The sequence below is a fragment of the Gopherus flavomarginatus genome, chromosome 4 (genome assembly GCF_025201925.1).
Source record: "Gopherus flavomarginatus isolate rGopFla2 chromosome 4, rGopFla2.mat.asm, whole genome shotgun sequence".
Lineage (NCBI taxonomy): Eukaryota > Metazoa > Chordata > Testudines > Testudinidae > Gopherus > Gopherus flavomarginatus.
Window position 1 is genome coordinate 154901943 of NC_066620.1, and position 20608 is coordinate 154922550.

General features: G+C 44.2%; 1 protein-coding gene across 2 annotated transcripts in view; it reads left to right on the plus strand.

Annotated features, from left to right (window-relative positions):
* Positions 1–12698: 12698 nt before the first annotated feature.
* ELOVL4 (ELOVL fatty acid elongase 4) overlaps positions 12699–20608 on the plus strand; it is a 299610-nt gene continuing 291700 nt past the window's right edge. For both annotated transcript variants that reach the window (XR_007773974.1, XM_050950174.1), the window contains exon 1: positions 12699–12946. Coding sequence is in view for 1 of the 2 variants with exons in the window: in XM_050950174.1 (XP_050806131.1) it covers positions 12847–12946 (100 nt within the window). In the remaining variant the exon portion in view is untranslated. The remainder of the gene's footprint in view (positions 12947–20608) is intronic.

A 20608-nucleotide genomic window follows, 5' to 3' on the forward strand; every position in this document is an offset into this window, starting at 1 on the left:
TACCTTTTCCTCTTCTTTGAGAATCATCTCCAGTTGGGAGTCTGTGGGGATCAGAACCTCCAGCTGTTTCTTTGCTAAGCTATACATTTCTTGCTTTCATCCCTTTTCCTGTCAAAGAATGGCCACTTAACCACGTGATAGTCCACTTGATTTAATTGACACATATTTTACTGGGACAATAATGATCAGCAAATCATGAGTTTTCAAATGATACCTTTCAAAACATATTTCATACAAAATTTATCATAGTCTTGAAAATGGGGTGGACATAGGGATGCAGATTGTCACACTGATATTTAAATATTTTAGTGCCAGGATTTATTTCTTAACACACTTATTTCATATGCAACACTCTTCATCCTCAGCATGGTGCTTCGCACCAGAAAAAAAAAAAAACAGTAGATGAGCCAGATTTCCCAGTAGCCCTTTAAAAAGGGCCCAAAGCAGTAATCTAATAGGAAAAGCAGCCTTGGCAGGTCTGTGTGAAGGTCTATGAGGATGAGGATAAGGTCTAACAGTCACAACAAAGGATTGGTAATCAGGAGCCCTGAGTTTTCTTCATGATTCCACAACTGATTTATGTGAATTAAGTCTCTGTCCTTCAGTTTCCCTAGACATAAAATGGGATAATAGCTACCTTTGTAATGATTTCAGCTCCTCCTATGGAATGCACTACAAGTACAAAGTATGATTATTACATATTTGTGATGGGGTGAAACGACTCCACATAGACTTTAGCAGAGATAAGATTAAATACTTCAAGAAGCAAACTACCAGTAAATACTTCATCTATCAGATAAACAGCACTCCCAAACAATGTATCAAGTAGGGTACCACAGGGACTGCTGTTAGGACCAGTCTTATATCATACCTTATTTAATGATCTGAAAGAGAAAGTAAACAATGCATTAATGAAGTTGATAAATGATGCTAAATTGGGAGGAATTTGCACACCAGTGAGGACAGAGAAATAAAAAGACCTTGAAAGAAAAGAAAACAGAGCGGAAAACAAAATGATATTCTACACAGAAAAGTACCATTTAGAACATCTAGAAGTAAAATAATCTGATACACCAACATCTAATAAGAAGGAGAAATCAGTAATACTGCAGAATAGATCATTGTGATAGTGGAGAGTAAGTTAGACATGTTTTATTGGCAATGAAAAAGGCCAGTGTAATTTTGGGCTGCAGTTAATAGAGAAGGGAGTAATATTCCTTCTCTGTACAGCTTTGGACAGACTTCATCAGAATTTATTTGGTCCAATAAAAGATATTACCTCACCCCCTGCCTTGTCTCTCCAATATATTCTGGAACCAACATGGCTACAAAAAAGCTGCTCATACTATCAGGAATATCAGTCACTTCCTTTGGATAGCATATTATCAGAAATGTATTTACAAAATTGAGAGAATCCAGAGAAACCTTAAGAAAAATCAGGAAGTTGGAAAGACTAACTTATGAAAAAAATTAAGTCACTTAAATATGTGTAACTTGGCTGGGTGATAACAAAGTAGGCTGTTTTCACAACTTGAAAAGATTCAAAGGGTCCTATCATCAAGAAGGGAGAGGAAGTATTAAGATTGTACAACAGAAGAAGTAGATTCTTGGATGTAGCATGTGAATTCAGGGTTCTTCTGTTGAGTCATCCTGATGTTTGATGCTTGAACATGTGTGTGTGTTCGTTCCCTTCCTGCTTATTGCTCCCTACTCCTGGCTCTTTCCTGGTTCCCACTCCATGCACTCAGTGTTCCTGTCTCTATGTGTACATAGAGTTGGGTGTGTGGAATTAGTCAGGACCTGCTGCTACACACCTGCTGTTTGGACTATTATTATGTATTGTTCAGACTGTTACTGACTCAGCTGCTTCCTAGAATCATCAAAGTGCAAGACTGGAAGGGACCTCAGTAGGTCATCTAGTCCAGTCCCTTGTACTCAAAGCAGGACTACATAATAACTAGATCATTACTGACAGGTGTTTGTCTCACATGTTCTTAAAAACCTCCAATGACAGAAATTCCACAACCTCCCTAGGCAATTTGTTCCAGAATTAACTACTGACAGGAAGTTTTTCCTAATGTCCAACCTAAACCTCTCTTGCTGCAATTTAAGCCCATGGCTTCTTGTCCTATCCTCAGAGGTTGAGAACAATTTTTCACCCTCCTCCTTGTAACAACTTTTTATGTACTTGAAAACTGTTATGTCCCCTCTAGGTCTTCTCTTTTCCAGACTAAGCAAATCCTATTTTTTTCAATCTTTCCTTACAGGTCATGTTTTCTAGACCTTTAATCATTTTTTGTTGCTCTCCTCTGAACTTTTTCCAATTTGTGCACATCTTTCCTGAAGTAAGGCACTCTGAATATGAGGCCTTATCAGCGTGGAGTAGAGTGGAAGAATTACTTCTTATGTCTTGCTTACAACACTCCTGCTAATATGCTGTTCACTTTTTTTTTTGTGCGTGCAACACTTACACTGTTGACTTATATTCAGCTTGTGATCATATAAGCCCCCCATTCTCTTTCTGCTGTATTCCTTCTTAGGTAGTCATTTCCCAATTTGTATGTGTGCAGCTGATTGTTCCTTCCTAAGGATATGTCTTCACTACCTGCCGTATCGGCGGGTAGCAATCGATTGCTTGGGGATCAATATATCGCATCTCATCTAGACGCGATATATCGATCCCCGAACGCGCTTATATCGATTCCGTAACTCCACCAACTCGAACTGAGTTGCGGAATCGACAGGGGGAGCCGTGGACATCGATCCCGCACCGTGAGGACGGTGAGTAATTCGATCTTAGATACTTCGACTTCAGCTACGTTATTCACATAGCTGAAGTTGCGTATCTAAGATCGATTTTCCCCCGTAGTGTAGACCAGCCCTAAGTGGAGTACTTTATATTTGTCCCTATTGAATTTCATCTTATTTACTTCAGACCATTTCTCCAGTTTTTCCAGATCATTTTGAATTTTAATCCTATCCTCCAAGAACTTGAAACTCCTCCCATCTTGGTATTGTACACAAACTTTGTAAGTATACTCTGTCATTATCTAAATCATTTATGAAGATATTGAACAGAACTGGACCTGAACTGATCCCTGTGGGACCCCACTTGATAGTAATCTCCCTCCACCTTGAGAGGCCTTTCAGCACAACCCATTGTCTCCTCCTCCCCTTTAGCAGGTTCATACTCACCTTACAATTCTCATTCTAATCCTCATCATCTCCCAGTTAACTAGTTTCTCACATAGTGCCATATCAAATGCCTTTCTGAAGTCCAGATAGATCTACTGCATTTCCTCTTTCTTTCTATCTCAAGACACCAAATTAGTCTAGCATGATCTGTCTTGGGATGAAATGCAATATGGATTTATCCATGTTACATATACTTCCATTTAAATAAGAAGATTGAAAGGTGACTTGATAAGTGCGTTTAAGTACCTTCAGAAGGAGAAATTATTGAATAGTAAAGGACTCTTTATGTACCAGAGAAAGCATAACAAGAACCAATGGCTGGAAGCTGAAGCCAGAAAATTCAAATTAGAAATAATAAAATAATAAATAATAATAATAATAGTATATGATTCACCTTTGGAACAAACTATCAAGGGAAGTAGTTTATCCTCCTCCTCTTGAGTCTTCAAATCAAAACTAGATGCCTTTCTGGAAGATAAGCTTTAGTCAAACATCACAGTGACCCACTTTATAATCTTGAGGCAAGTCCAATGCATCTTGGTTTGATAATAACGGACAAGAATTGGTTACATTTGTTGGGAGTCCCACATGCTTTCTTTAACTGATTCCAGAGAGCTAGGGCTTGCCAGCAAGTCATGTGTTCTCTGAGACCATTTCCTCCTTTTTAAAACAAAGATAATAATACCTACCTATCTCCTGAGGCTCTTGTATGTAAATTAATGTTTATTAAGTATATAATGCAATGGCAGATAACATTTCTCATCACAGACATGCTTGTGGCAACTGGATACTCCCTCTGAAGAACTTAAATCTTGAGAATAGTATGCAGATAAAGTGTTGCATGTATTCAGGGTCAGTCAGGTTCAGAACCTTAATTCATGGCTGATAAATAAAGGGTGTGTAGACGTGCGGACTCACCTCTGTGGCACCTCCTGCTGGTGACTTCTGGGAATTAGCTCATTCCAGATCTGGAGCACTCTCTGTAGGCTAGTGATCCACCTGTCCTCTGGCCCCGTGTTCCTCCCTGGACCCAGTGCCCTGTTATCTGAGGCGCTACCCCCTGGCAGTAACCCCTCAGTCTTAGTGTCTCCCCTCCCCAGGGAACCCCCACCTACTATCCCCACCTCACCTCACCTCAGTATACGGCTACTGCCAGTCATTGTCTAGCCCCCATGCTCTGGGGCAGACTGCAGTATCAGTCTACTCATCACTGGAAAGGTTGGGTTTGGACCTGCTGCCTTTGCCTATCCCTGGGCTGCCCTCTGCAACTCCCAGTACCCATTGGCCTTATGCTAGGCTGCAGCTTGGGGCTTTCCAGGCTGGAGCTCCCCAACTCCTCTGCCTTTCCCCAGCCCTGCTCCACTCAGGTACCCTTTCTCTAGCTCTCTGCAACGAGGCCCATCTCCCTCTGTAAACAGAGAGAGACTAAGACTGCTTCAGCCCAGCAGTTCTTTTATAGGGCCAGCCGAGTCCATTTGGGGTGTGGCCACAGCTGTGACTGTTTCCCCACTCAGCCTCGGCTGTTCTCCCAGCCTGCCAGCCCTATCCTAGGGCTGGTTCCAACCCTGTCAGGGCTGGAGTGGGTCACCACCCCACTACAGGGTGTAACTCTTCTGCCACAACTTTTCTCCCCCAATACATCACATAAATAAGGGTATGCCTAGCAATGACATTTACACCCATATTCAGGTAGTTACAGAAGCAGCCAGAGCAGGGGTGCTGGAATAATTTTTAAAGTGGGGGTGCTGAGAGCCATTGAACTGAACTATAAACCCAGTATATAATGAAACCACTTTGAGCCATAGTATACACCTTGCACAACCAATACATCTTCACCTAACTACATTGCCACAAGTGGCATCTGTTGGGAAATATTCCCTACATTTCAGCCAAATACTAGAATAGAAGCCAAGATACAATTCATCCTTAAACAGTTACACAGTTACTAAGGTGGGTGTACTACAGCTGTGGTGTAAGAGCCAGGAAAATGTTGCATTTGTTATTTAGCAAAGTGCTATAGATGTGACCATACAGGTTTCTCTAGTTTCAACATAATGCCCTTAGTACACCAGGTAATTCACCATAGATTTATGCATATGCATCTTTCATTGCAAAAATGTGCTCGCCACACCTGGGGGAAAAAGGTGGATGCTGTGGCAGATATTATAGCCAATACTTGGCTCTGTAAAGGTAAGAGAAATTTACATTGTGTTTGGGACTTGGGAGGAAGAGCCAGTAAGAGCATGCACACTTTTCTGAGGTTACCACTATCTTCATTTTACTGAGGTTATCACAGTTCTTATGTCTGTAACACTAGTTGTCAAAAGAAGCTGCACTGAAACACAAATAAGGCTATGAACATGCACTTGCACCTATGAACACACATAAATACACTGTGGATAACACATTAAATAAAAGGCTCCTTCTTAGGATAAAACCTCCAGCAATTAGTTATGAATCAATGTCAGGATGAGGCTAGGGAGCACATCTGAAATGGAGGGTTCACCTTTTGGATCAACACAGAACAAAGATCCTTATCACTTTTGATTGTTGAAAGGATACTATCTATCAGGTCAAATTTGGCACAAGAATTCCAGTTTGTTTTTTTAAAAAAGCCACTACAAAAATCTAAGTCCCATAGCAATGTTTACCTGATATTTAAATTACAATAGATACATTTTAAAACAAACATTTATACACTCCACTGTGGTGACTGCACCCAAAGATTTCAGCACTCTTCTTGAATGAAGATAAGCAACTAGCTAGAAATAAAAGTTTACAAGTTTGTTTTCATTGTCCATAATGAGAGAAATGCAAAAGGTAAACCAACTTGACAATGTGAAAATACTTATTAAACTTTTAATAATTTGAGCTTTTATTTGTAAGCTCAGATTTTAAAAAGTGTTTACTAAAACAATATGTTCTTAAGATAGCATTCCTTTAAAAAATTCACAGTATTTTCCTTAAAAATAGAGATGTCTGCCTTCTGTCCTGGCTAAATTCCAACATGGATAATTACATTCTTCCTACTTTCTACGGCCTCAGCAGTTGCAGTTGGACCCAGTTTGGGATAGTGGCCCCCTAGTGCTTAATTTGTGCCAGGGCTTGCCAGTGCACTTCTAGGCTTGGCAGGTGATAGATAGCCCTGACACCTCTGGTCTTGCCACATCAGTAATGAAAGTAAAATATTTTTTTGAGCCCAGGCACCTTTCTTTACAAATTAAGCACTGGTGGCTCCATTGAGCTAGGCCCTATATAAATGGATGAAAAGTTTTAGCCATGAGAATTTACAATCTATGTAAAATTGTAGTTGCAAGGGGCACAGAATCAAATCTGGGTCAACTGCTTAGAAGAAAGCTGTGCTCCCCAGCATACTACCAACTGTATTATTTCATGTTCAGTGCTAAACTGTTCAGGTACGTTTGCTGTGCACTTGAGAGACAGACAGATTTCAATTTCTGCTCTTTAAATTCTGTTGGTCTTAGCCTTTACTCAAACAAAAGATGTATTTACTTCATTGGGAGTTAAGTCTGTGGGGTTTGAACTTTGAAAATGTAAACAAAAATATTACTGGATATAACGTAACTGTAATATTGGATAGAGCCATAGCAAAAATGGTAGAAGTTTGAAACTTGAAGTAGCACTGAATTTGTTTCTCTATCTATGCGGGTCTACACCAGTGTAGTTTTCATTGAAATTGGTGTGAGCTGTTATCTGTTACACCAGGGCTGAATTTTTCCCATATTCCTCATTGAGAACTAGCACCTTTGTATAATTTCTGATACAGCACCCAATTTGTTTGATTCAGGAAACTTTTCTGTTGTTTTACAGAAACATATGAAAGGAAAGATGTGGTCTAGTGAATTGACTATAGGGTAGATTATAGACAGAAGATCTATTCCTGACTCTGCTAAAGATTCACTGTGTGATCCTGCAAAAGCTATTCCATCTCTTTGTGCATCAGTTACTCCATATATATGATAGGGTTGTCAACTTTCTAACTACACAAAATTGAACACCCTTGCCCCGTCCCTGCCCTGCCCCTTCTACAAGGCCTCACCCCTGCCATGCCCCTTTTCTGAGGCCCCACACGCTGTTGACTCCATTCCCCCTCCCTCTGTTGCTCGCTCTCTCCCTCCCTCACTCACTCATTTTTACTGGGCTGGGTCAGGGTTGGGATGTAAGAGGGAGACAAGCATAGGTGCCAGCTTTCCCCGGTGCCAGTGGGTGCTCGCACCCTGCCCCGACTCCACTCTTTCCCAGCCCCTGCCCCACCCCAAATCCAACCCCTTCCCGAAAGTCCCCATCCCAACTCTGCTCCCTCCCTGCCCCTATTGGACCCCTTCCACAATCCCCACCCCGGACCTGCCTTTTTCCCCGAGTGCGCCGCATTCCCCCTCCTCCCTGCTTCCTCCCAGAAGCTGGGAGGAGAAAAAACCGGGCACGCAGTGTGCTCAGGGGAGGAAGTGGAGGCGGAGGTGAGATGGGGTGGGGCGGGGAGCTGCCAGTGGGTGCTAAGCATCCACCCATTTTTCCCCATGGGTGCTCCAGGGCTGGAGCACCCATGGAGTCAACGCCTATGGGGAGAAGGCTCTGGCTGGGGGTGTGGGCTCCAGGGTGAAGCCAGAAATGAGGGGCTTAGGGTCTGGGAGGGGGCTCCAGGCAGGAGCTGGAGGGGGGGGCTGGGAGCCAAGGGGGTCAGAGTGTGGGAGGGGGTATGGGCTCTGGGTTAGGGGCGCGGGTTCTGGGGTGGGCCAGAAACTAAGGGTTCTGGGTGCAGGAGGGGCTCTAGGCCAGGGCAGAGGTGCAAGGGGTGCAGGCTCTGGGAGGGAGTTTGGGTGTGGGAAGGAGCTCAGGGCTGGGGTGTGGGAGAGGAGGCAGGGTGCAGGCTCCAGGAGGGAGTTTGGGTGTGGGAGAGGGCTCAGGGCTAGCGCAGAGGCATGGGAGGAGGTGCGGGCTCCGGGAGGGAGCTCCAGGCTGGGGCAGGGGTTGGGCTGTGGGAGAGGGTGTGGACTCTGGGCAGCTCTTACTTCCGGGGGCTTGGAAGCGGTGACATGTTCCTCGGCTCCTAGGGTTAGGCATGACCAGGCGGCTCTGCATGGTGCAAGCTACCTCTGTGCACAGGCACTGCCCTCGCAACTCCCTGGCACCTGGCAACCCTAACAATGGAGCAAACCATGCTGTGCATAGTAAAGCACTTGACATATATAGACAAAACATTGTAATTAGTAATATTATTGTAACTGTTATAATTATTTGAATATTGCATACTGAGCTCATACAGCAGAAAGTTCCCTTAAGCCAACTGAAGTTTATTTAAGAATAGAACAGATGCATTATTGCAGCTCCTGTGCAGACCAGTTTGCACTTGTTTATTCAATGAGCATACAAGCTCTGTTGACATCACCAGTATAGTTAGTGAGATATACAAGTTAATAGTTGCAATACAAGTAGCTTACAAACTCTAGTGGTTAAGTCAGAAGACCTCAAACTGTGAAAATTGATTCCTTAAAAGAAAAAAAAGAAAATGTGGAAGTAATGTTTAAAAATTAAGTGCAAAAAACTAATGGTAATACAACATTCAAAGCACTGAAAAGTCACTAAATTTCAAAGGTTAAGGTCACTGTGGCAACATTAACTTGGCCTACTTTCACATACATATGTAGGATTTTCTATTCCTTTTGTTCCCTCTTAAGTACGAGCTTATTACTTGTTATTCATATACACTTAGAAAATTGACAAGATCCCCCTCAGATCCATTAATTTATATCTTTTTTATTCTTTCCTTACTTTCAAAGGTCTTGAACTGTAGAATCTCTCTGTAGCAGAGGAAGGCTCCAGTGTACTCTGTATCAGTCCTTGAGCAGCTGGAGTGGTCAATAGCAAAGAAAACCTCAGGGCCCAGGATGCTTCCTTACAAGATCTTCTGTACATTTTGTAAAGAGTTACCTAAATTACTTCCTTATGACTTCACCCAAGTCTCTCATCGCTACTACCAATAGAAAGCCAATGAAAAGTTTTCATCTTTCCATACAAACAAGATGTCAAATTCTGCAGAAATCTATGCCCTGTTACATTTTTGTTATTTTTCTTATCACACACTACTGGTGGTCTGCAAATTATAAGATTTTTCATCCTACAGAGAGTTATCGTATCAAACCAAAAGCAAGCTGAAGAATTTCTGGACTGAGACATCTCAGAACGAGTGGGCAAACTTTTTGGGACAAGGGCCACATCTAAGTGGGGAAATTGTATACAGGGCCGGGGCAGGGGGTTGGGGTGCGGGAGGGAGTGCGTGATGTGGGAGGGGGTGCTGTGTGCAGGAAGGGGCTCAGGGCAAGGTATTGGGGCAGAGGAGGGGTGCAGGGTGTATGAAGGGGTTCAGGGAAATGGGTTGGGGTGTAGGAGGGGTGTGAGGTGCAGGCAGGGGGCTCAGGGCAGGGAGTTGAGGGCAGGGTGCAGGAGGGCTTCAGGCTCCAGGGTGGCAGCGGCATGCACCAGAGCCAGAGCAGGCTCCCTGCCTACCTGCCCTGTCCCCAGCCCCGCACTGCTCTAGGAAGCACTGAGGCCCCTGGGACAGGGGAGGCGGGCAGAGGGCTCCATGTGTGCTGCCCTTGCTGCGCCTCCAGGTACCTTCCTTGAAGCTCCCATTGGCCTGTTCCCAGCCAATGGGGGCTGTGGGGGCGGTGCCTGGAGGCAAGAGCAACACATGGAGCCCCTCCTGCCTGGGGACCGCGGGGGTGTGCTGCCGGCAGCTTCTGGAGAGCGGCGCGGGGCCTGTGGTGCCACGGGGGGGCAGTCCCGCGGGCTGGATCCAAAGCCACAAGAGGCCAGATCCGGCCCACAGGCCATAGTTTGCCCACCCCGTCTTAGAAGGTCAGTAACAACTTTTTGTTTTGTTTTTTTTTTGTTTTGTTTAAAAGGGTTGAAAGGGATATTGTAAAGGGGTGGGCCTCTTATGGCCAGCAGTGGCACTGCAGGTACACCTTACTTAAATTTTCCTCTCAATGCAGTATTAATCAATTGTCTTGCGGAGATCAACTCAATGAGAAACCAAAACTAACTAATCAGAATAAGTATATTTCCTTTAACATAGCCCAGGGAAGGAGCATTTGGAATAATAGTTCAAAGGCCCTTATCTCAGAACTCTGGTTCACAGCTCCCAAACTTAAAGTCCAAAACAAAGCCTCAAGCTAGTCTAGAACCTGAGGAAACACACAAACTACCCTGCACGACTTTTATTCTCCACCTTGTTGCCTCTTCCTCTTTATGTAGCCCAATCCCAGGGCAGGGCCTCCTTGATTACACTCCAGGCTATCATTGTTTAAAGGATTAGTACACTATATCACAGAGATAAGTACATGTAATTCAGGAAATGTGAAAATGTCTGAGAGAAGTGGAGAGGAAACTTTATTTTGCAAGGATTTCTTGCATCTTCCTCTGAAGCACCTTGGATCATCCAGTCACTGACTGAGCCCTGTAACTACCTAAACTTGCCCAGCAACTAAATTTTTTCAGTAGAATTTCCTCTGTGCCTATCCTTGTGCGCATATGTACTGTAGCCCCATGCCTAAACCCCAGAGTAATGCATGAACCAGGGGCATAAATGCGTGCTACTCCACCTAACTCACTTGTAGGGCCCAATCCACTAAGGGCAATAAGAGCTCATCTACCAGTTCAGGCCCTTGTGGCTGGCCCAGGGGGCAAGGAAAGGGGTGGCCGTCCTTTATAACTTTTAGTTCAGTGGTTAGGGTACTCACCTGGGATGTGGGAGAACCCTAGTTTAAGTCTCCCCCCACCTGAATGGGAGAAGGGATTTGAACTGGGCTCTGTCACCTCCCAGTGGTCCATCTAGTTCAGTATCCTTCCACTAAATGTTTCATTTTGATCGAAAGTTTGAGAAGTTTATCTTTGAGAATTTGTGGTGGATGCATGAGATCCCAGAGGACTGGAAAAGGGCAAATATAGTACCTATCAAGGTAAAGGGGAATAAGACAACCCAGGGAATTATAGATCAGTCAGCTTAACTTTGGTACTGGGAAAGATAATGGAGCAAATATTCAAACAATCAATTTGCAAGCACCTAGAAGTACATAAATTGATAAGTAAGAGTATCATGGGTTTGGCAAAAAACAATCTTGTTAAACCAACTTAATATCCTTCTCTGATAGGATAACAAGTCTTTTGGATTGGAGGATGGGGGGAAGGAGTAGATGTGATCTCTCTCTACTTTAGTAAGGCTTTTGATACAGTCTCACATAGCCTTCTCATAAACATCTAGAAATATAGCCTAGATGAACATACTGTAAGGTAGGTGCACAACTGGATGGAAAAGTATACTCAGAGAGTAGTTATCAGTGGTTCACAGCAAGCTGCAAGGACATATCAAGTTAGGTCCTGCAGGGCTCAGTCCTGGGTCTAGTTCTATTCATTATTTTCATAAATGATTTGAATAATGGCATAGAGAGCATATTTATAAAATATGCAGACTATACCAAGCTGGGTGGGGTTAGAAGTGCTTTGGAGGACAGGATGATCTTGACAGACTGAAGAAATGGTCTGAAATAAATAGGATGAAATTCAGTAAGGACAAATGCAAAATACTACACTTAGGAAGGAATAATCAATTGAACATACATAAAATGGGAAATGACTGCCAAGGAAAGAGTACTGTGGAAAAGGATCTGAGGGGTTATTTAGTTTATGATCCATTATAAGAGTCAACAGTGTAACACTGTTGCAAAAAAAAGTGATCATCATTGTGGCATGTATTAGCAGGAGTGTTTTAAGTAAGACGTGGGAAGTAATTCTTCTGCTGTCTCAGCACTCATACAGACTCCGCTGGTGTTCAGTGTCCCGTTCTGGGCACCTCACTTTGGGAAGGCTGTGGACAAACAAGAGACAGTCCAGAGGAGAACAACACAAATGTGAAAGGTCTAGAAAACATGACCTATGAGGAAGGACTGAACAATAAAAGGGGGTTGTTTGGTCTGGACGGGAGAGGGCTGGGAACAGTCAGCAGTACATAAAGGTTGCTGTAAGGAGGCGAGGGATGGATAGCCACCCAGGGCAGGACAGCGGGCTGTCCGGGTGGGAAAGCACTGGGACAAGCACAGGTTAGACAAACACCTGCCAGACCCCGCGGGGCCAGGTGACCTAGGGGTCCCCAGCCAAGCGGGAGGAGGGACCGTGGCGGCGGGGGGGAGGGGAAGGAGCTGGCAACTGCCGCGTTCGCCCTAACCGGACCCAACCCCGGCAACCAGCCCCCGCACCTACCATTGCCGGGCGAACTCCCGTCGCAGGCAGAGGCTGAGCCCCCGGCCGTCTGCGCCTGCGCGGCCGGTGATGGAGCCGTGTCTGTGGGATGCTGCGGCGAGACAGGGGGGGAGGCTGGAGGCTAGGTCACGTGATTCGAGCCGAGCGCTGCGGACCTGCCCCCGCCGCCGGACTCGGAGCCCGGCGCCTGCTCAGCTGCGCCCGCCCGCGCGCCCTGCCCGCGGGCACAGGCCGGTCAGCGCGAGGTGGAGTCTGCGGCGAGAGACCCAGCAGCGGCTCACACTTAAATTACGTGCCCGGCGCCAGCAGCAGCAGCAGCTCCGGCACTGAGGCACCGCAGCGCACCCGCCCCAGACACCTCTGCTGCTGCTCGCCATGGGATCCGCCGCCGAGCAGCCGGGCAGGGCCACAGGCCTCGTGTCCAGCCTGCTGAACGACACCCTCGAGTTCTGCCGCTGGAGCTGGAGCATCCGAGGTACCCGGCGCCGCTTGCACGCACCTGCTGTGCCCCAGCCTCCACTGCGCCGCAGCCAGTGCCGTGCCCCGACCCTGCTTCTTCGCAGCTGTGGCTTCAGCGCCCAGCCAGTGCCGTGCCCCAGCCAGTGCTTCCCCGTACCCCGCCGGGCCCCAGCCTGTGCTCCCTCCTAGCCCCCGCCGTGCCCGTCTCTGATCCCGTTAGCCCCCGCCGGGTCCCAGCCTGTGCTCCCTCCTAGCCCCCGCCGTGCCCGTCTCTGCTCCCGTTATTCCCCGCCGGGTCCCAGCCTGTGCTCCCTCCTAGCCCCTGCCTTGCCCATCTCTGATCCCGTTAGCCCCCGCCGGGCCCCAGCCTGTGGTCCCTCCTAGCCTCCGCGGGGCCCCAGCCACTGCTTCCCAGCTAGCCTCTGTTTCCCACCCCATTCTCTGCCTTGCCCCAGCTCTCCGCTCATTGTTAGCTCTCCAGCCCCTATTACTGTGATCCCCTATGGATCTCTTTCCCTGCCCTGATGGAACCTGCCTATATCGAGCGCCTTCTGCTGTACAGTATTGTGTTCCCCTCCCCGTTCTCCTCATCTCCCCCCAGTATTCCTGTCCGATCATCCCTCGCTCTCCACTTAAGTCTTCCTTTGCCAACCCCTGCTGACCCCCTCATCCCCTGTTACCACTATCTATGCTTTCTTCTTGGCCCCTGCTACTCTCCACCTGCCCCTGCCATGCCTACTATCGCCAGCCTTTCTACCGCTCTTTTCTTCCTCCAGTCCACTCTGGAGAGAGGCTGTCCCTCCCCGTCTTCCCCCTTTACTCACTGTCACTGTCATACAGCGGTCAAAATGGCTCCATTCCTCCAGGCACCATCTCTCTGTACAGAGCAGACAGGTATCAGAGGGGTAGCCGTGTTAGTCTGGATCTGCAAAAGCAGCAGAGAGTCCTGTGGCACCTTATAGACTAACAGACATTTTGGAGCATGAGCTTTCGTGGGTGACAGGACTCTCAGTCCATTAATAGTGCATTGAACAGTTCTGGTTTTAGCCAGTCAGTGGGGATGAGGGAAAGAGCAAGGTGCCCTCCATCCTTGCAGGTGAATTATGAAATATTAGTCTCTTCTGCCTCAGCTTTCTCTGTTGGGGTCCCTGTTCAGTTATAAATACTGAGAGCTTATTGGTGTAGAAATTGCGAAGGGGAAAGCTGGAGGTTTTGGAACCTCGGGCAAGGTAGGAAGCAGTTTGCTGTTTTGGGATAGGCCTGTTAAGTGGATGTTTCTGCTAAAATGATCAGCAGTGGAATAGTTAACAGTAATTGATGTTCAGGTGGTCATCTTTAGGTTGCAGAGTTATCCCAATGATATGACATGGGATAGGTTCACACTTGTCAGAGTTGCTTTTCCAGGCAGGCTTCAGGCTCAGGATGACAATAATGCATCTGTTTATTCTTAGTTTGTGGTGGGTTTTTTTTTTTGGTTGTCTATAACAGGTAACGGATTCCACAGCTGTGCAATGACAATGTATGGAGCCATGGTTACAGATCCTGGGAACTCACTACTTCATGAGCTGCCTTTCCCCTTCCTGCTCTGCAGCCCCCCACCCCACAGCCATCTGTCAGATAATAAATTAAGCTTATGTTATAGATACAGAGAGCATATTTCATGATCTGCCTTTCTACCCTAGCTTCTGGTTTTACCTTGACATATTTTAAATATTAAATTAATCCAATGCACTCATCTCTGCTATGGTTCAAATCTTCGAGAAGACAGGATCAAATGGAAAAGCTGCAGCAGAAATGCATTGCAATGAGCCAGTGTGTGCTACACTGAATCTATTTGCATATACCCATGTGAACATGAAAGATACTCTCTTCTCCCTGATCAGTGCTGTAGTCAGACTGAAAGAAAATAGTGGTAAGGATCTCCTTACAGCCTTTTAGGGAGAAGAATTTTTGTAGTTTTCCTGCTTACTGAATGTGTGCTTTTACTGGCTACTGTGATACAGTGCAATAACGGTAGTGATCAAAAGACAGAGATAGAAGAAAGAAAATCCAAGAAAAGGGTGATTACAAAAATCAGCAGCAAAAGAGATGACTGTCTTCTATTAAAACTGCATATTAGAGAAAACTTTCTGACACTATGCAGTTTCTTTGTGCCATAGGCACTAATAGATGCCCTTTTGATATTTCTAAAAGTATGCTGAGCTTTTTTCTAATTAGATCTTCAATAATTTTTCATTATTCAGTTAATTGCTGGTACTGAAATAGTATTCTAATGTAGGATTTAAAAAAAATTACATGTCAGTTACATTGGAGAGGGGGAGACTGTTTCTTGGAGGCTCCCTGCGAGGACAGTCGTGGAAGGGACCTAAGCCATACCATAATTATTTTATGGTTTCTTATTTATATAGTGGTAATATGTTTCTGCACAATCAAATGCAGTAATATAAAAAATATTGCCTCATGTTATTACATAGTCTGTGTGTGATGTGATGTTTCAATTCATGACAACTGTAGTGTCATCACATGAAAATGCTATGTCATCAGATAAGACATGACAATGCCCCAAATTCAGTTTATGGATGTGTGGCAGTCTTGCTAAGTTCACTGCTATTCTGTATATGCTTTTACTTGGGGAAGAAGGACATGGAGCATCTGGATGCCCCTCTTGCTAAACTAATCCATTTTAAAATCATGAATTTGCCACCACCGTGTCCTGAAGAACCATAGCAGCGATATTGTTCAACAACCAACACAGAAGAAATTATGTCATGCAATCACATTTCACAGCACAGAGTATGGGCAAACATCACTACGTGGTATAATTTCATCAACTAGTGATACCTTGGATCACTATTACTGAATGAAACCATATTGAAACTTCACTACAGGAACATTATAGACTCATAGACTTTAAGGTCGGAAGGGACCATTATGATCATCTAGTCTGACCTCCTGCACAGTGCAGGCCACAGAATCTCACCCACCCACTCCTGTAACAAACCCCTAACCTATGTCTGAGTTATTGAAGTCCTCAAATTGTGGTTTGAAGAAGACTTCAAGCTGCAGAGAATCCTCCAGCAAGTGACCCATGCCCCGTGCTGCAGAGGAAGGCGAAAAACCTCCAGAGCCTCTGCCAATCTGTCCTGAAAGAAAATTCCTTCCCGACTCCAAATATGGTGATCAGTTAAACCCTGAGAATGTGGGAAAGACTCACCAGCCAGCACCCAGGAAAGAATTCTCTGTAGTAACTCAGATCCCATCCCATCCCATCTAACATCCCGTCACAGACCACTGGGCATACTTACTAAAAAAGAAATTTATAATTATAAATGATTATTATAATTATAATATAAATATATACTTATAAATAATTATTATAATTGATTCCCATTACAACCTGTTTATTCCAGCCTTCCCACATTACTTTTTGTTTTCCCCATCATTTGTAATCATGCATCCCACCCTCTTACCTCTCCTCATACAATAGAACCTCAGAGCTACAAATTTACCAGTCAACCACATACCCCATTTGGAACTGGATGTATGCAATCAGGCAGCAGACACAAAAATAAAGAGTACAGTACTGTGTTAACTACTTTAAAAAAACAGCATTTTTCTTCTGCATAGTGAAGTTTCAAAGCTGTATTAAGTCAATGTGCATTTGTAAACTTTTGAAAAGCCATAATGTTTTGCTCAACTTCAGAGTTACGGGCATTTCAGAATTATAAGCAACCTCCATTCCTGAAGTGTTCGTAACTGAGGTTCTGCTATAATGCACAACCAGACCTTCCTGCCACTTTGCAATGTGGCCAGCTTTCTTTCCTTTTGCTGCCCCAAAAATCCAGGAATATCTTGGCTCACTTCTCAACTTTGGCATAGACTTCCTGTGCTACCATAGCTCCACCCTGTCATAAGACCACCAGGAAGAGAAAAATATTGTGTTTTTTTTTTTAAATCAGTTTAATCTGTCCTGGGATTATTGTGATAATCCCCATTGTACTTTTTTCATGGTGTCACTATAGGGCAAAGTTGTTGTTTGTTTGTCCTTCATATTCAAAGATGACCATGACATTACTGGTTGGTTTGGTTTCTGTGAACAAGAGAGTGGCTGATTAGGCCAGTTTGAGCTTTGAACTTTCTGTGACACACTGAACGAGAGATGCCACTATGAGTTACTTGATTAAGAGCGGACATGCTGCTGTTGAGATATTTATACTGCTGGCACTTCTGTTATGCCTCAGTAGTTCTCCTCTGCTCATAGACAGTTGCTCTGGTATGTATGAGACTTCGCCAAGTAGAACGATCACATGTGAGATCTTCCCAAAACTCTGGGTCATTGTTGAAATGCTGGAAGGGTAACTTGAAGGAGTCTTTGAACCATTTCTTCTGGCCTCCCTGAGAGCATATTCCCTCCTTTAGCTCCACCATAAAAGATCTTCGGCAGTCGCTCATCTGACATTTTGGGGACATGGCCTGTGCATTTCACCTGTGATTTCATCACAGTATGGATGGTTGGAATACTTGCCTATATGACAACCTCAGTATCTGGAAATTTGTCTTGCTGTCTTATCTTTATCAGTTTCCTCAGACAGCCCAAATGAAAGTGATTCAGCCTCATAACATTGCACCTGTATACTGTCCATTTTTGCATGCATACATCAAAGTGCATACAAACACAATGGCTTTGTAGACCTTCAGAATTGTTTGACTAATTCCTCTGCACTCCCACACATTTGCTTGTAAGCTGCCAAAGGCCATACTTGCTTTGACAAATCTGGCATTGGTTTCATCATCAATGAGAACTGCATGTGAGTTTACTGCCAAAATAGGTGAACTTGTCCAATGCCTGGAGTGCTTGGCCATTCACTGTGATAGTAGGCTCTATGCAAGGCTTCCCTGGTGCAGGCTGGTATATCACTTGTATCTTCTTGATGTTGATTGTGAAGCCAAAATTGTCACAAGATGAAGAGAAATAGTCCACACTCCACTCAATGTCAGACTCAGATTTGTCATTCAGGGAACAGTCTCATCAGCAAACAGAAAATTGTGAACAGTCACTTTCTGTATCTTCGTCTTTGCCTGTAGACTCCTCAGGTTGAAAAATTTGCCATCAGTCTGGTATCTGATGCCAGTCCCAATGTCACAGTCATGAAAGGCATCTGAAGCATGGCAGAAGAGGCTTGGGCCAGCACACAGCCCTGCTTTACTGCATTGGGAATGGTTCAGATGACTCGCCGTCATACATAACACGAGCGAGTATGCCATCATGGAATTGTCTAACCATTACAATGAATTTCTCCAGGCAGCGTTAAGGTCATTTGGATGCCCTAAATGTACATTCCATTCTTTAATGTGTTTGGATTTCTTGTAAGTTTAACCTTAACGCTGAATTTCTGTATTTAAAAGGCTTGGTTTTGAGATAAAGTTACAGGGATATTGCAGCTTTAATATCCTGTAATGTAGCTTTTTGGTCTTGGAATACTTTTCTATTCTTTCTTGTCTCTTTAGGCCCCAGTCCTGCAGATACTTAAGCACGTGTAACTACTCACGTGAGTAGTCTTATTGGAGTATATGGGAGTATTTCCATGAGAAGCACATGTATAACTTTAAACTCTGATCTTAAACATTAAACTAGGATAGATTGATTTAAATCAGGAAGCCTTGATTTAAATCAACTTCAGTTTGTATTTTGCATTTGTATTTCTTACTTTCTCTTAAAAAAAATTGATTCTCATTAGTTGGTATAATTTGGTACTACTTTTTGTAGGGAGCTCTACATTTACATTTTAATTATTCAAGTATCAGAGGGGTAGCCGTGTTAGTCTGGATCTGTAAAAGCAGCAAAGAATCCTGTGGCACCTTATAGACTAACAGATGTTTTGGAGCATGAGCTTTCGTGGGTGAATACCCACTTCTTCAGATGCATTATTCAGAGATTCTTAAATTTACGTCTAACATAAAAATGTAAGTGACAATTATTTACTAGATATTTTTACTCATTGTGATGCTCACCAAGGGTACCTAGAGTTCAGAGACACCTACGCCCTACCTGCCCTCAGCATAAGGAAGTCTTTTCTGTGCCTGCTGTGGATCATCTCCCTGAAACTCACTAGTCTCTGCAAACACAAGCACCACCTTGCAGGCCTGCCTTTCTGTACAAGTAGTGATAGGCACATACCAACCTTCAAGTCCATGCAGCATTCCTTGTAGAATCTAGCCCCTTATCCATTAGACACTAACAGAATTACCAGACCTGCTGTTCCCAAAGGAACAGTATATACCAGATTGTAAGAGTCAACTCAGGATCACCACTTTGCTTAATACCACAGCACTTAGAATGTTTATAGTGAAAATACTGTGACTCGAATCTTCTTTAAAATGTAAGAATATTGGAAACAAATTCTTTCTAGAGACAAATTTAACTAACAAGTTAAGCTTCTTTAAACAGGAGAATACCTCACCGAAAGTTCTCTCCAGCATTTTCAACCAAGCCTGGCTTAGACCCCTCTTTTATGAAGCAAACTTGCTGTCCATTTAGTGAAGGATGACTGGTTGTCTTCTTTGTCCCCCCAAAATATAGTAGAGTAAACCTCTGATGTGCAACTCAAGATACGGTCAGTTCCCCCCGCCTTGCTGTTTGCTTCTTCCTGTTACTTTTCTGTCTTTGAAGAAGTTTTTTTTTTTTTTTAATATATAACTCTTTAGCATTTAGATAAGACTATGGAGGGGGAGACCTACTGTGAGCTATAATACTTAATTTACATGTGAACAGCACAACAGGTAAACACTTCTTGTCTGACACATGTGTTTTTCACCTTTGCTGGTGACCAGTCCCTAAGAACATGAGAACTGGCCATACTGGGCCAGACCACTGGTTCATCTAGCACACTATCCAGTCTTCAGGCAGTGGCCAGTGCCAGATGCTTCAAAGAAAATGAACAGACCAGGGAAATTACAAATGATTCATCCTGTCATCCAGACGCAGCTTTTCACAGTTGGAGGTTTAGAGACACCCAAGCATGGGGTTGCATCCCTGATCATCTTAGCTAATAGCCATTAGTAGACCTATCCTTCATGAATTTACTTAATTTTTTTAAAATCCAGTTACACTTTTGGCCTTCACAACATCCTTTGGCAACAAGTGCCACAGGTTGACTGTGCAGTGTGTGAAGTAATTCTTTGTTTTCATTTCAAACCTACTGCCTATTAATTTCACTGGGTGGCCTCTGGTTCTTGTGTTATGTGAAGAGGTAAATAACACTTCTGTATTCACTGTCTCCTCAAAATTTATGATTTTGTAGCTCTCTATCATATCCTCCCCATTAGCCATCTCTTTTCCAAGCTGAAAAGTCCCAGTCTTTTTAATCTCTCCTCCTATGGGAGCTGTTTCATAGCCCCAGTCATTTTTGTTGCCCTTCTCTGTACCTCTTCCATTTCTAATATATTTATTGAGATGAGGCAACCAGATCTGCATACAGTATTCAAGGTGTGGGCGTACCATTGATTTATATAATGGCATTATATTTTCTGTGTTTATCTATTCCTTTCCTAATGGTTCCTAACATTGTTAGCTCTTTTGGCTGCCACTGCACATTGAACAGATGTTTTCAGAGAACTATCCACTATGAGCCTCTAGATCTTTCTTGAGTGGTAATTGTATGTATAGTTGGGATTTGTT